Raw genomic sequence first — 14,405 nt, 5'->3', positions numbered from 1 at the left:
GATTATTGCTGTTAATGTGACTGTATTGTTTGTGTTTCTACAGATATGGATGCCATCGTGTCTCAAGACGCCGTCATTGGTGCACTGGAGGAAGCCAATGTTTCAGCAGAGGAAATAGGCTGTTCCACGGTAAGCACCATGGCTGTCAACCTCTGCTTAATTGTGCATGCAGGTTAGAACATCTAGTGTGAAGATTACTGCGATTCTGTAGTTCTGTTATCTGGGGGATTATTGAGACAATAATTGAATTTGAAAAACCAAGCCCCACACTTGCTAATGCTATAGTAAGCTTGTCGTTTGGAGAACATTTTTATCACTGAAAATTAAATTACGCAAAAACTTAAAACGTACAGAACAGAAGGAGGGATGTTCTTCCAAGCAGTGTGCTACCATGAGAGTCTCACAGTGGATACAAAGAAGGCTCTTTGCAGCTGTAAAACCTGTTTGGTACATGCAGCTGGAATTGTTTTTGTGCATTTGATTGTTAGAACCATAGAATGTCTAAGACCCGTCATATAAGAGAATCCTGCAGGAGGTCCCTACATATTTTCCTACAGCATCCAAAGCCTCCCCCAGCTCCTCTCCTGGGAGCCTCTCCTGTCATGTTATTCTGTTCCTCAGGCTGTTGATTCCCTGCAGTTCAGTCAGTCTTGGCTCAGCCCTTGGGCACATGGATGTGAACTAGATGAGACCTTACTTTCAAATATTGCTGACTGACAGATTCCTCAGCAGTTGTAGACTGGAGTGGCTTTGCTTATTCCTGGGTTGTGGTCTAAGTCAGCAGCTTGCTCTGAATGCCAGATGTTGGACTGCAGGACAGAGATAGTCTGCAGTATAGCAGGGGCACCAGCAGAGGGCGATGTAGCCTTGATGCCTTTCCTGGAGCTTTGCCTCTTGACCGCAGTTGGGAATTTAATGACCTGCTATTTGAACCTGGTGAAATGTCCCATAATTTGTATAATCACCAGGCTCATCGTGGTGTTTAACAAAAGTGCAACAGCGGTGGACGTGAAGATGGGACTGTTTTGGTATATTATCATGCTTTTGTATGAAGAGTAATAATACAATCATCTTACTGTGGTTGACATATTCATACAAATTCTTGTTAATCATTCATGTTATCAAAATATCTCACAATTATCATCTTAAACGACTTAATCACCACCAATAATGATCTCAAATCGGTGTTCATAGTACTGTAGAGGAAGGGAAACATAAACATTGACAGAAACAGTCAACTCCATTAATATTTTGTGTATTATATAAGACATTGTTTTATATTATTATTATTATTATGTATTTTACAGGAGGGGACTGGATAATAGAATCTAACAGTCAGCAGTGACAAGTAGATGCATGACATGACATACAAGGTTAATGATGTAATTAAGATAGCAAAGAGTGTGTCATGATGGGACGAAAGCCGTTTAGTGAGCAGATATGTGTATGACATCGTCTACAATTCACATTTTAGAATTACCGTAATGAGAAAGATTGTGTGGGGAAACTTTGACCCGTAAGTGCCACAGTGTGATTCGAACTCACTGGTCAGTAATTACGAGTAAGATAATGCCATTTTATAATGTCCAGAAATAATTTAGCAACCGTTTTATGGTGGAATTTAATGCTTGACTTTGCATTCAGTGATGAGTTACCGCCGGTTAGAGAATGAAATAATTGATGATGAATAAAAAAAGCAATAAGAAGGGAAAGGGACAAACCTGTGGTGCTTTTCAGCAGTTTCCACAGCTTGTTCTGTCATTCTCATCAGATCAGATCAGAGAGGAGTGCGTCTGTCCCTTTAAAGAGCTCGGTGTTGGAGGCTCTTGTGTATCCTTGGATACGGGACAAAGCTGTTTGGAGAGTTAATGGACTTAATTCTGAAATTCACGATCCCCCTCTGCTTTCAATTCAGTTCATTTGTTTTAGAATAACCGTATATATCCGAAGCAATATAAGCAGAAGAGCATAGAAAATGTGTTTTCAAAACTCACGACCGAACAGCAGTTTGTTCATGTTCACATGCCACGGTACATTTGGCTCGACAGATTAATTACGCTGCCTTTCTGATCTTGGAAACACCTGGTGTCCTGTGATGGTTCCACTGGGCAGGTTGGCAGAGTTTGTTTTGTAGCCAGGGATTGATTTGTTTGTGGTAACCGGGATTCACGCCATGAAGCTACCGGGCCAGCAGAACCAGGAGACAGAAGGTCAGGATTGGATTCCTATTTCAGGGACTGCCACGACTTTGCATCCATGTAAATATCATCCAGGTGGTTCCCAGTGAGAGTGTGCAGGCTGCCACTTGGTGAGGGTTGGGTAGTTGGTGAAGACTGATTGATGAAAGTAAAGAATTACATTTGTTTTAATCAATTAGTTGTTGCTGTAAAAAAGTAACAAATGTCATCCCCAATCCACAGGTTAACATCAGTTAGGCTCAAATAATATCATCATCTCTTCTGGGCCATTACATATCTTTGGAACTATTATTTTGGTATTCTAAATTGAAATAATAATGAATCATGTGAATGGACCACAAGACTCCACTTTAGGCAGAAACTCTTAGTAAGTAGTAAGAGTAATTTAGTCAGAAAATAAAATGTTGGAACAGGGTAGGAAATAACTTTTTAATGGTGCAGTTTTTGTCTTCCCATGACTGAACTTTGGGGGCATTTGAAACACGCTCAGGGGCAGTGTATGAAACGTAAAAATTAACATCTTAGCTGATCACAATAAGAAGTCATGAATCTAAACCAGAAAGATTACTGAGCCGTGCAGACCCAGGTCAAGCAGAACTGAAAGATCATAAACACACTGGGATGTTTGATTTCTCATTAAATAAAGGCTTTTCATGAAGTCGGAACAAAATAACTTCGCTGAGAGCCATAATAAGATTTAAAGAGTTAATTTTTTAGATGTTATTCCACAAGGAAATCTCACAGTTCCCTTTTTAATTTGAAGCGAGCCATTGATTCATTGAAATTAAATTAAATTGAGTTAATTCATAGCAGTTTATTACATTGCAGCCATTACATCACAGTACATATTTTGCTCTCTTATTAGACTCTTTAGGGGCAAAATTGTAAGATAAAGGGGATTTCGCCCTTTGACCCTGGTTATTCCCTCACTGTGTTGAAAAGCCTTCTACAGCATGAACAGCATCAGTCTGGTCTCAATTGAGGGAGTCACCATGTCTTTCAGTGGACCCCTCTCTCTTGAGCTCGGGTCCTCTACCACTAGGGGGCGTGACACCTCTTGAGAATCAATGCCGATGACAGAAATGGATGAACTAAAGGAACAATGTCAGACATTCACACACAACTCTTAGCTGGTTGATTCAGTGAGAGAGTGAAAGAGAGAGACTGTGAAGGCCTCTCAGAGAAAGAGAAGACAGAGAGATAGAGGAAGAGAGGGAAGGCAGGAGTTGGGCAGAGCCAGAAGTTGAGAGGCGGCAGAAGAAAATAAGGGGAGGGAAGAGGAGAAGGAGGGAGGGAGGGAAGAGAAGAAGGAGGGAGGGAGTAGAGGCAGAGTTTGGTAGAGGGCTGCTTCTGTGGCCAGATGTGAAGCTTAGCAGAAAGCTTCAACTCTCCTCACCAGTGCTCCTACCCCGGATTTTAACATTCTGCTCTGGATATTTTTGGAGAAAATGTATGAACGACACAAGCGGAGGTACAGTCTTTGTGCCAAGGGAGAGAGAGCTGTAGACGTGGTCTTGATAAAGGTAGGCCACCCATCAGGACTCTTCAAAGTTCTTCAGGTTGAAAGTACTTCAAGTAACAGTAGGTTTTGAAGAGATTGTTTTCCAAAACACAGTTGTTCAATGCTTCAAAACAGATGAAGCTGATGGCAAAAAAGCAGTGTTAGAAATGTAAAAACAGGACGGAGACTGAATGTAGACCATAACATGGAGGCCAAATACAATTAATAAGACATTCAAGTTCGATTTCAAACAGTTTAAGCTGTGCTGCCTGGACCTTCTGGAGAGCCTTGCAGGCAAAGAACTGATGGAAAGTTTGACCTTTTATTCCTAAAACTGTCCAGACTCCACTTGTTTCCACAAAAAAAAACATAATCATAAACGGATTGAATTTGCTACAGTAGTCTGCCTGCGACTTTGTGACGCATTTTTGCTGTGTTGCACTCTGGGAGATGATTGCATGGTTGTTGATGGTGGCCCTCCAGACGAAGAGCGATGATTATTTTGGGGTGGAGTGTGTGGCTTGCGGATGTTCGCTGCATAGGTATGCTGTATACAACAAATCCCTGCACTTAATCCATTTTCCCCGTGGAAGGATTATGTATGAAACCTAATGAAGCTGAGTCAGTTTAATTAGCAGTGATTAAACAATGTCACGTGGCAAGAAGGATGTTCCAGGGGTGTTGGGTCAGGATAGTGGAGGATATCATTGAAAACCTCTCTGCCTGACACAATGAGGAGCTGAGTGAGAATCTAAAGCCACTTGATGTTCTTTTCACACTGCTCATACTCACATATAAGACTTATAGTATAGTTATAGTATATTGAGCCAATTTACGTTTTTGCTTCACTCCACTTCGTACAACTAAATGCTGTCTGCTTTCTCTTTTTATCCATTTTGTTCTCGGCCCTGCTGATCATTGTGAAATGTAACACCGAGCCACGTTTCTACACCGGCTTTTCATTTAGTTCATTAGGGGACCGCTTGATACAGTGCGTACCCTGGGCTGCTTGCATAGTAAATGTTAAGTAAACTATACTTTTGATTAACCACAGCAAAGGTTATCCAGGCCTGACATGATTTGGGATTATCACGTCACATTAACATGTTGTCTTTGTGTTATGTACATCATGCTGTTTGCTTTTAGTTGTGACAATCCATAAAGCACACATACGGACTTGGAGGTCCTGGGAAGAACATATCTGTGAGGTGGATCAGTCTGACCTATGTAACATCTCGTGTGTCCAGTGTCACTTTCTAAAGTGGCTCCTGATGTCATCCCCACTTTTCACTGAGAGGTGAAATAGCATGGCTCTGTCTGTGTGTGTGAAAGAGGGAGAGGGAGAGGGAGAGAGAAATGACTGTGTGGGAAAAAGCAGCGCCGCTAACGGTTTCCTCTGGCCTGATGGAAACAGGCATTTGGCCAAATGACTTCATTCCAGCCAGCTTTTCACGTCCCTGCATCTCTCCTGGCCTAGAGTCTCAAAACACATCATCACTTCACTTACCGAGTACAGTAACTGTACAAGAATTACGGCTCAATACTAATATGACATTTCATCTAACACTCACAGGACTGCACTTATATATATATATAGAAGTCTGCGTCACACTTCTTAACAGGAAATAACACATTTGTTTCTTCTTTTCTCTATGATCATATATGATGAGAAGGATATTATTTCCCTCTATAAATAAGATTTAGTGATTGCTTTACACCTTACAGTTTGCGGTGTTGGCAATGTTGCGCCTGAAGCTTTTTGTGCTGTGGATCCCACAAGAAATGATTCTGCATAAGTGAATATATCAGTGGTTTCAGATAGCCTAGACATTCGTTAGTAGTCTCTACCGCTTACAGTCATACAGTCACGGTTGTGTACATGACCTCTGACTTCTTAATGGGGGAACTCTTAAAGTCCGATCAAATCCTGTGCATGAGTCAGATTGTTGTCTTTCAGATTCCGTGCTCACCCCCATCCTGTGTAAGTAGTCGATAACAGAGAAAATCTATTTGCCTTTATTTGGCCCTACAAGCCAGGCGACAACCCTCACAGTTGAACCCATGCACACTATTTGGCACTTACTCAGCCATGGCATCTTTCACTGCTCACAAAACCTCTCAGGCTGTCCGGCTGCTTTGAAACAAGGCAGCGGCGGTGTGTGTTTGTGTGTGTGCGTGTGTGTGTGTATGTGCTCTTGTCCCGCAGCACTGGCCTGCCTTTTTTATTTTTAAAGCAGATGTGTTTTTATTGGGTACACTTTAGATTCCCCTGACGTTACAAATATGCAGGGGGCAGCTCTGATCTGGACTGCCAGCACTCAGGGCGGGGATCAGTCCCTTGCTGACAAAGACCAACTGGTTTTCACGCCTGCTCACTTGCTTGAATTAATCAAGATAAGATAAGATAGAACTTTATTTATCCAGAGGGAAGTTGTTGTCAACTCACTGATTCAATAACCTGCTGACTGACCTTCACCCCAGGCTTCTTCCTTGTATTGGACTAAACTTACTGTACTCGTCACCCGGGCTCATTATTTTTATATTGCTTTACAAACTGAAATTCTTTTGAGTCTTTTGAGTTTAAAATGTAGGAAAATTCTATGAATATTTAAACCATACTAAAACTAAACAGTGCATGAGTAACATTTGCATCACACATCTCACATTATTGGCAGCTCTTTTGCTTATTACCAGAAGCTTCCAGTGAGCTGCTGTTACTGCTTGTTGACCTTCCTCGGTATAAACTGCAGCGAGTGGAGTCTTTGCACTGCAGTAAACACAACTATTTCTCAGATATGTAAGGACACTATATGAAGATTCCATTTCAAACAAGTACTTACACATACCTCAGCACATCACTCATACTGTATATTTTGTTTTATATCGCCTCTTCTATGGCGCATCATTCATATCCACTGTCTATCAGAGAAAAAGTTTTTAAGCGTGCGATGACCTTTGATCCTTTGACCCTTTCCTATTAGATGATCACCAAATGATCATCCACTTCAAGATTATCATGCTGGTGAACTCCATGGACATTTTTCTTCTGGATGAAAGAGTGTCAGATTAAAAGCTCTAAGATGAATGCACTGTAGGTTGCATGAGTGTGGTGGAGGGCAGAGAAGTTCAAATGTCCTTTCAAAAAGCTATGAATCAGTCTTGAAGTTAGAGAAAAAAGGGATGAAATCCAAAATGAGCAATATCGGGGCCATCAGGGGCCTGCAAGAGGAGGGGAGGGAGGGAGAGAGAAGGGGCTAGGATAAAGTTTGGAGGCGCCATTCTTCAGGCGTACGCTCTCATTCATCCTTTCATTTAGTTCAGTTAGTACAAATTGTATTAAAACCAGGCACCACAAGTATCTGCTTCACATCCCATAATTCTCCGGGTGTGGCGTCCCTCTAGCAGAGCATAGCGCCAAACAGAGCCAAAGCACACTGAAAGAGTTCTGGTAGGCTTATGTCGGATAAACAGTCCATTACCTCTCTGAATGCTCGTGTTTCCTCTGCTTTGGAAGTGAGGCAAATTGAAGCTCTACTGTCAGTGCCCCTTTTTGTCTAAGGTCAAGTGTGTTGCCTTTATAATTTGTCACTGGTATGCGTGTGTGCATGCGTGTGTGTGCTGGCGCCCTCTGTGACCAGCTAATCTTTCCTCGTCAGCGTGTTTGTTCTCTCTCAGAGGGCTCTGTTTGATATCTGAACACAGCTGTGAGAGAAGTTTGCGTGTGTCTCTGCATGTGCAGCGTGAGTGAGCGTTTGAGTGTTCACATGAAGGTCTGTGTGTGTGTGTGTGTGTGTGTGTGTGTGTGTGTCTGTGTGTGTGTGTGTGTGTGTGTGTGTGTGTGTGTGTGTGTGTTTGCATCTTTTCTTAACTAGATTAAACAAATGTTTGTAATGTGTCTTCATGGACGCAACACTGCTGACTGACGTAGGTGTGTGTGCCCACAGTGTCACTGTGTTTTTTAGTCGTGTGAAAGCGCATCACGTTGGTTACTTAGACACACACACACACACACACACACACACACACACCCAGACAACTCTCAGGCCTGCACAACACAGCTCAGTGTTTCTCCCGACAGCCTTGTCAATAGAGTGCTCTGTGTCAGTGGAGGGTTAATTGCTTGAAAACTGTGCTCAGGCCTCTCACCCAACCAGCCACAAAGCATTCTGGGAGGTTTGACCTTGCCAATTGGGACTCACTCATCTTCCTCTGCCTCCTATCTTTGATTTTTATTTTTTGGCCACCTCCTCTGTTTTATTTTTGTGTTTCTTTTCGTCTCTGTTCTCCATTTTCTCAACGCATGTATTGTGCTCAGCGTTTGGTTTCGCTGTTTCCTCTCTTTAGCAGCTTTAGCAGCTTTGCTTCCTATTCTCACTTATGTACAGTTCACTTAGAGGTTTGTAAAGTTTCATGCAAATGTCTGAGAACCTCCTGAGTGTCACTGTAACAAGGTTGTTAGGATGGCCTTTAGCGCTCGGACTTCAAACAGGAGGATTTGAGGCAGAGGTTAGGTGACAACTAACCTGGTGTTTATTATCACCAACAATGAAAAACTAAAATACAGGTAACCAAACGTTTTCTTATTAACTATTCATTCAGGGCATGTTTGACCAACTCCAGCTTAGCGGGAGCTGCAACACGTCCAATAAACATATTGTCCCGTGTGTGTATGTGTGTACCTTAAACCAGACTTGTATTAATTCTACTCCACATGCAAGGAATGAAGCTGACCTTCATTACAAAGGTGCATTGTGTTAATGAAGCAGAACACTGTATAATCCAGTTTAATCTGTGTAATGGCTATAAGTGCATCATATCAATATCCCCTGATCTGGTCTGGTGACCTGTGATGAACTGACTTCTTATTAGACTCTACAACGTTAACAGTTTTGTTTGTTTTTCAATTGCCCTTCATTCCCCTTCAACATTCTGCTCCTCTTCTTCTGTTGTCAGATGAAAGGCTGTTGTGGCCTTTAGATCAATGATCTGTGCTGTCTGGAAGTTTCTTTGGACAAGTCTCAGACTGTTGAGCTCAAATCTTACTGATCTGATCCAGACTTTATCTAAGGAGGGGATTAAATAGGGAGGACTGTGGATGAAAGGAGGAACCAAGATAGATGGGACACATGGAAGGGAGGCGAGGAAGTCCTCACCTGAAGGGAAGAGCAAGGCTGACTTGGCCCTTTTCCACCGCCACAGCACCAACACTTTTCTTTCTTCTCTAGCACTTAAAACAGGACATTTAGTTACTCTTACATTTTCATTTTCAATCCTTGATCAATGTGTGGGAGGAAATCAACAGGACCCACAGGGGCAGGACAACTGCACTGTTTATGGCTGATTGCAGAAGCATTTGTTGCGACACACAGGTGAGAAGACACCCACCATCTTCTTTAGCAAGTCTTGAAACCTTGTGATTGCTGTTGTGCCTAAATGAAAAAAAGCAGGAGTGGTTTTGCTTGTCAGGTTGAGGGGAATCTTGTGTCTGACCAATCAGCTGTGTGGTGCTGTGAGCTCCACCCATCAGAGAGTGCAGGTCTGGTACTGAATTGAGTCCAGTTTGGTGTGGTTTCCTGACTTCCTGAAAAGGTTCCTGCCGAGAAAAGGCCCTCATGAGCTCCACTGCAGCTTAGTTCTCAAACAACACTTCCCCCTTTCATGTTCCCAGTTTCTTGCTTTTGTAATCAGTAGTCATGGTCTGTTAATCTTTTTTAGTTTCTCACATGTATGAGTATCATCACTCTGGCCATCTGTTAGATCTACATTCAGAGCTGTCAGTCAACTCCACATACACAGCTATGGCCAAACTGTTGAAACCTTTGTGTTGCTTGTGTGAGCGTGTGTGTGTGTGTGGGGGGGCTTGCCTGTGGCTTTTGTAGCTAAAACCAGATCTCTCGCTCACTCTCTAACACACACACACACACACACACACACACACACACACACACACACACACACACACACACACACACACACACACACTCACACACAGCTGTTGTATAGACATTCAGAACACAGAGGAAGCAGAGCCCCAGCGCTGAGTGTTTACAGCCAACCACAGATCTCTGACAGACTGTGTGTATCTCTGCATGAGCTTGAGAGTGTCAGTGTGACTCTGAGATCTGAAGGCTGAAAGCAGACTGAAGCTACAGTAGATCTTTGCAAACGTTTGCCTTCAGAGATGGAGCCACATTGTAGCTGTGAAATCAGATTGGTACTCTGACCACTGCAGCTGAGAAGGTCAGAGCGACGCCTCCCATGCTGTGTTCAGAGCAACGCTTCCTATCTGCAACATGGGTCCGCATCACGATGTCGCTCAGGGTGACAAATCACATGTACTAGCTGAGACTGATTCAGTGTCTTCCTGTTTCTCTGCAGATCCATCGTGACAAGGACGTGTCGTTCCACCAACCCGGCAACACTCTGCACACAGGTAAGATTTGTCTTTTATTATCCCTGTTGATCCAAACTTGTTGGATCTAAATAGGCGGCGTGGGTCAGAGGGGATCAGCCTGGTCTGGGGGGTTAAACTTCAGAAGTAGTTAGACAAACTTTTGTTTATGTCTCCTCCACCTCACTCTTGAAGATTTCACTCACACTATCAGTCACATGTTCTATTCTTATGGTTTGCATAGAGCTTTTTATATGTATTTATGGTTTATGAAATCCATACTCCACTGCACAAGATTGATTTTCCTTTAGGGATGAATGTGTTAATGTTTGCTCTGAAATCTGGAAGATGTTAAATCTTTTGTCGTATGGGGCCAATCTGGATGAAGTAATGGGATAATGGCATTTGGGTTGGTGAATTTCCAGAGCGTCTGGTTGAAAGGATTGCATTTTGAAGGTTTGCTGACACTTGAATCAGAGTTTTCTCTTATTGGATTTAATAATGAAAAAGTGGCGTAGGAGCGTCTGTCTGCCAATTTTTTAATTTTCAATCCAAAAGAGGAACTTGGGACCGTGAGATATAATTGAAATGGTCTGATACCATCAAGATTTTGAACAAAACGATTTTGCAGCCATATGTTTTTAGTGAAGCCTCTGATCGTCAGTACATGTCAATTTGTATTTAATATCTCGGAAAGTGCAACTATCACCCTTCATTTTTATTTTTGTCCTAGAAGACATTATCCGCATATAACATGGCACGGGCTATTCAAATGCTTAAATGTAGATACTGTGCTTTTCTTTTTAAAAATGTGGCTGCAAAAGTTGTCACCCACATTATTTTATTCTCTTCAGTGTTTGGTGTACTGTTGCTATGGCAGCAATGAATAAATGCCTTAGTATTTATAGAAGTTAAGGACTTAAGTCGAAAAATGCTGATGTTTTGTGCAACAGTGATGTATATCTACTATATCTATATATGTCTACACCTGATTAATAGACACAGCGAGAAGATGGCAGAGAGGATTCTTTGACCTCCGTGAGAGGAGTCGGTCTGCAGAGAGAGAGAGAGAGAGAGAGAGCAGCCTCAATAAAAAGATCAACAGATCAATAAGCTGGGTCGGACTGAGAGCAAACTGACTTCTGTCTGTGGTGGAAAAGTGATGAAACGACAGTCTGCCACAAGGCAAAGGAGAGAGAAAACCAGAAGGGATGATGATATGCAATACAGAGAGGAGGAAAGGAATTAAAATTAGGGAAATAGGGAAGGGAAAGACAGAATGATGCAGATATAAGATGGAGCAAAAGAAGCGGAGGGCCGGAGTTCCTCTGCAGCAGAGCGAGTTAGCATTACTTTGAAGAGGGAAGGCTCTCTCTTTCTTTCTTTCTCCTCTCTCTCTCCCTCTCCCTCTCTCTCTCTCTCTCCAAATGAAGTTGGTAGTGATCAAATGCAGTGACACGAAACGATCAGAGCATCTGTAGCATCTGAAGTGTGATGTATATCAAGCAGATATGATTTGATTGCTCCAAAGTAGACACGACTTAGCAGCCACAGTGATCGCTGAGTTCTCTGTCAGGCAAAGAGGAGTGCTCACAGCTCAGCTTCAAGTCCTGTGGCACTTTGATAAATGGAAACATCCAGACACACATCTCTGATCCATAATATCTCTTACACTACCACCAGCTGGGGTCCACTGTGGTTTTACTTTGGAGGGGGTTAGCTGGTTGCTCCTAACAAAATGAATGACAACATTTAAGACACACAGCCACACAAGAATTTTGAATTTCGTTTAGTAGATTTACATGCATTCAATACTCTTTGAGTATTTGTCCTAACAGAAATATACAAGGATGCAATGACCAGGTTTTAGTTGTTCATGTCTAGTGCATGACTTGCTGCGTCACATCATGTGAGGAAATGCGTGTACAGAATGCCTTATCTGTTAGAAGACAATCGATTTGCAATAGCAGAGTAAGTCTATTACACAAACGCTGACGTCAGTCCGACATACTGAGTGTCAAAACTCAGTGTAGACAGGTGAAACTGACCTGCATAACTAACATCAGCATCAAGTGCCTCCTCTGTTTATGGGCTGTCAGTCTGTGTTTAATCCAGTCTGTGTGCTCAATCCCCGTTTGGTTTGTGTGTTTTCGGTCTTATTTTAGTGTGATGTGAAAAGTAAAGCATTTTATATGCGACAGCTTAGGCAATGGAGACGTCACACAGGAACATGTTGTTGAGGGAGTGAAGTTTTGTGCAAAACCACAGTGGGGTGACTTGTGGTTCTGGTTTGCTGTGTAAAGAGTGATAGATTGAATTCAATTGGTGTGAATTGCTCTTCGTATAGATGCCTCGCTGGTTGTGGTTTCTCAGTTTACCCGTGTTCGCTGATTCAGAGACAAGCAAGTTGTTGCTTGTTGTCCAGAGTCATGTTGCTGCATTACACTGGTGTCCATAATGTCACATGATGACACGGTTATCATGGGACAAACAAGTCTTGTGTGCTATGCAGCTCAGTTCATTTCAGGAACCTTTGTTTACACGGCAGGAGACACACTGGGCGTGCCTTGGGTTCAAAGCAAAACAGAGTATGGAACACAAAGAAACAGAAGTAAATACGATATTTACATGAATCAAAGTGAAAGTTTCAATTACAGTTTGGCGAAATGCATTCACTTCGAAAGGTGTATGAGGGGCCGATCACACAGCAAGCAGAGTAGAAGAAAACTGGAGGCTATATGTCAGAAGTTTTTGTTCTTTGCTTTATAATTGGATCAATGGAAATGTGGGTTTTCTTCTGGGATTTTACTGCACACCGCACTCGCAGGCAACTTACTTACTTCTTCACAAACCAGAGTGAAGCAACCTCCAACTGTGTGTTTTTAATAAATTTCTCACCTTGTTTGGTTCAGCTTGCTTGCATGTATGGAGCATGGTTTGGTCCTATTTACAAGACTCATTTTAAGGAAGCAATTTTAGCTGCAAAAATTTAAGCTATACCTTCAATTAAATGAGATATGGAAGAGAAAGAAAGACATATAAATATAGTGTTATCACACAGTATGCAGAGAGCATGATAATTGAAATTATGGACATATTGAAATACACTCAATGCTGGCTAATCTCCATAATAATAAAATGTGCCAGACAGTGCACAGGGGAAATTGTATGCATATTGCCTGGATATGATGTTGCCAATTATTCCTTATACTAAATGTATTTTCATACTGGGTGATACATTTTGATCATATTTATCAAGTGTGCAATTTCCATGTTCAATTTTATTTATCTAATTTCACATGTTCTCTCACAATTTTGTGCAGAATGGACTCAAAGTTTGATTTGGCAGAGCATTACTATGGCAACTGTACTACATTCCTGCCTCATTGTGATAGTAGTATCAGTATAACTTGATTGAAATAGGCATACAATTATATATTCGTGTTATATTCAAGTAACAAACCAAGATTATGGGATTGTCAATTGAATTATTCAAGAGTACTAATGTTGTAATCAGAGCTAGCTGCCTTCTATTGAGTGTGTCCATGTATATGTGTAGTATAGTGGTTAGTATAGTGAGCCTGTAGATGTTCTGTCCGTTTCACTGTAAGAAGTTGAAAGACAGAAAACAGATAAGTGCGCAGTAATCCTAAAAACAAATGAATATAAATCACAGTTTGACTGCAGATTGAATGAAATTAAATACATAAAAGCATGAAAATCCAGTTACAGCAGTGTTTTATTCCCTTTATCTATTGCATTAGTGCGCTGTTGCCTTTGACCTGCTGCTTGTTTGCAGTGTTGGTGATCCAGATCTGTTGTAGAATTAAGGTTTATTCTGCCTTTGACTCCATTGAAAGTCTCTGCAAGATGGTCGGATGAAAGAATAAAATGTGTTTCATGTATAAATAAAATCTACAGGTGTGGGCTCATCCCCATTCAGCTAATAACCTTCACCACCCACTGACTAAGCAGACCTTTACACCTGTTCTCTTTGCTGTTTCTATCTCTCTCTCTCTCTCTCTGTATGTATGTGTGTGTGTGGGGGTGTGTGTGTGCGGGTCTGTTTGAGTTTCAAAGAGAGAGCAGAGACAGCTGTCAAAGCTCGCGGTCCCCTGATAGTTTTGGTGGACAGGTGTGAGGGGGAGGAGTCTCAGTGAACTCCCATCAGTTTGTTACTTGGCTGACAGTTTGCACTTACTCCCCATTCATGGTGGGCCAGGGACCCTGGAAATATGTGGGACAAAAATCAGAGTGAGAAGGTTAAAAGTCAATATATTTAGGTCAACAGCCAAGCCACCTTGGTCAAGGTCAA

General features: G+C 42.0%; 1 protein-coding gene across 4 annotated transcripts in view; it reads left to right on the top strand.

Moving 5' to 3' along the window:
• Positions 1–14,405, top strand: part of akap13 (A-kinase anchoring protein 13) — an 85,764-nt gene that overhangs the window by 32,310 nt on the left and 39,049 nt on the right. For all 4 annotated transcript variants that reach the window (XM_076155493.1, XM_076155495.1, XM_076155494.1 and 1 more), the window contains exons 9-10: positions 44–129; positions 10,078–10,132. In XM_076155493.1, coding sequence (XP_076011608.1) covers positions 44–129; positions 10,078–10,132 — 141 coding nt within the window. The remainder of the gene's footprint in view (positions 1–43; positions 130–10,077; positions 10,133–14,405) is intronic.

Source organism: Genypterus blacodes, unplaced genomic scaffold (genome assembly GCF_046128005.1).
Source record: "Genypterus blacodes isolate CSIRO-AG114 ecotype Tasmania unplaced genomic scaffold, CSIRO-AGI_Gbla_v1 ptg000067l_1, whole genome shotgun sequence".
Classification (NCBI taxonomy): domain Eukaryota; kingdom Metazoa; phylum Chordata; class Actinopteri; order Ophidiiformes; family Ophidiidae; genus Genypterus; species Genypterus blacodes.
This window is presented reverse-complemented; position numbering and strand designations above follow the sequence as displayed.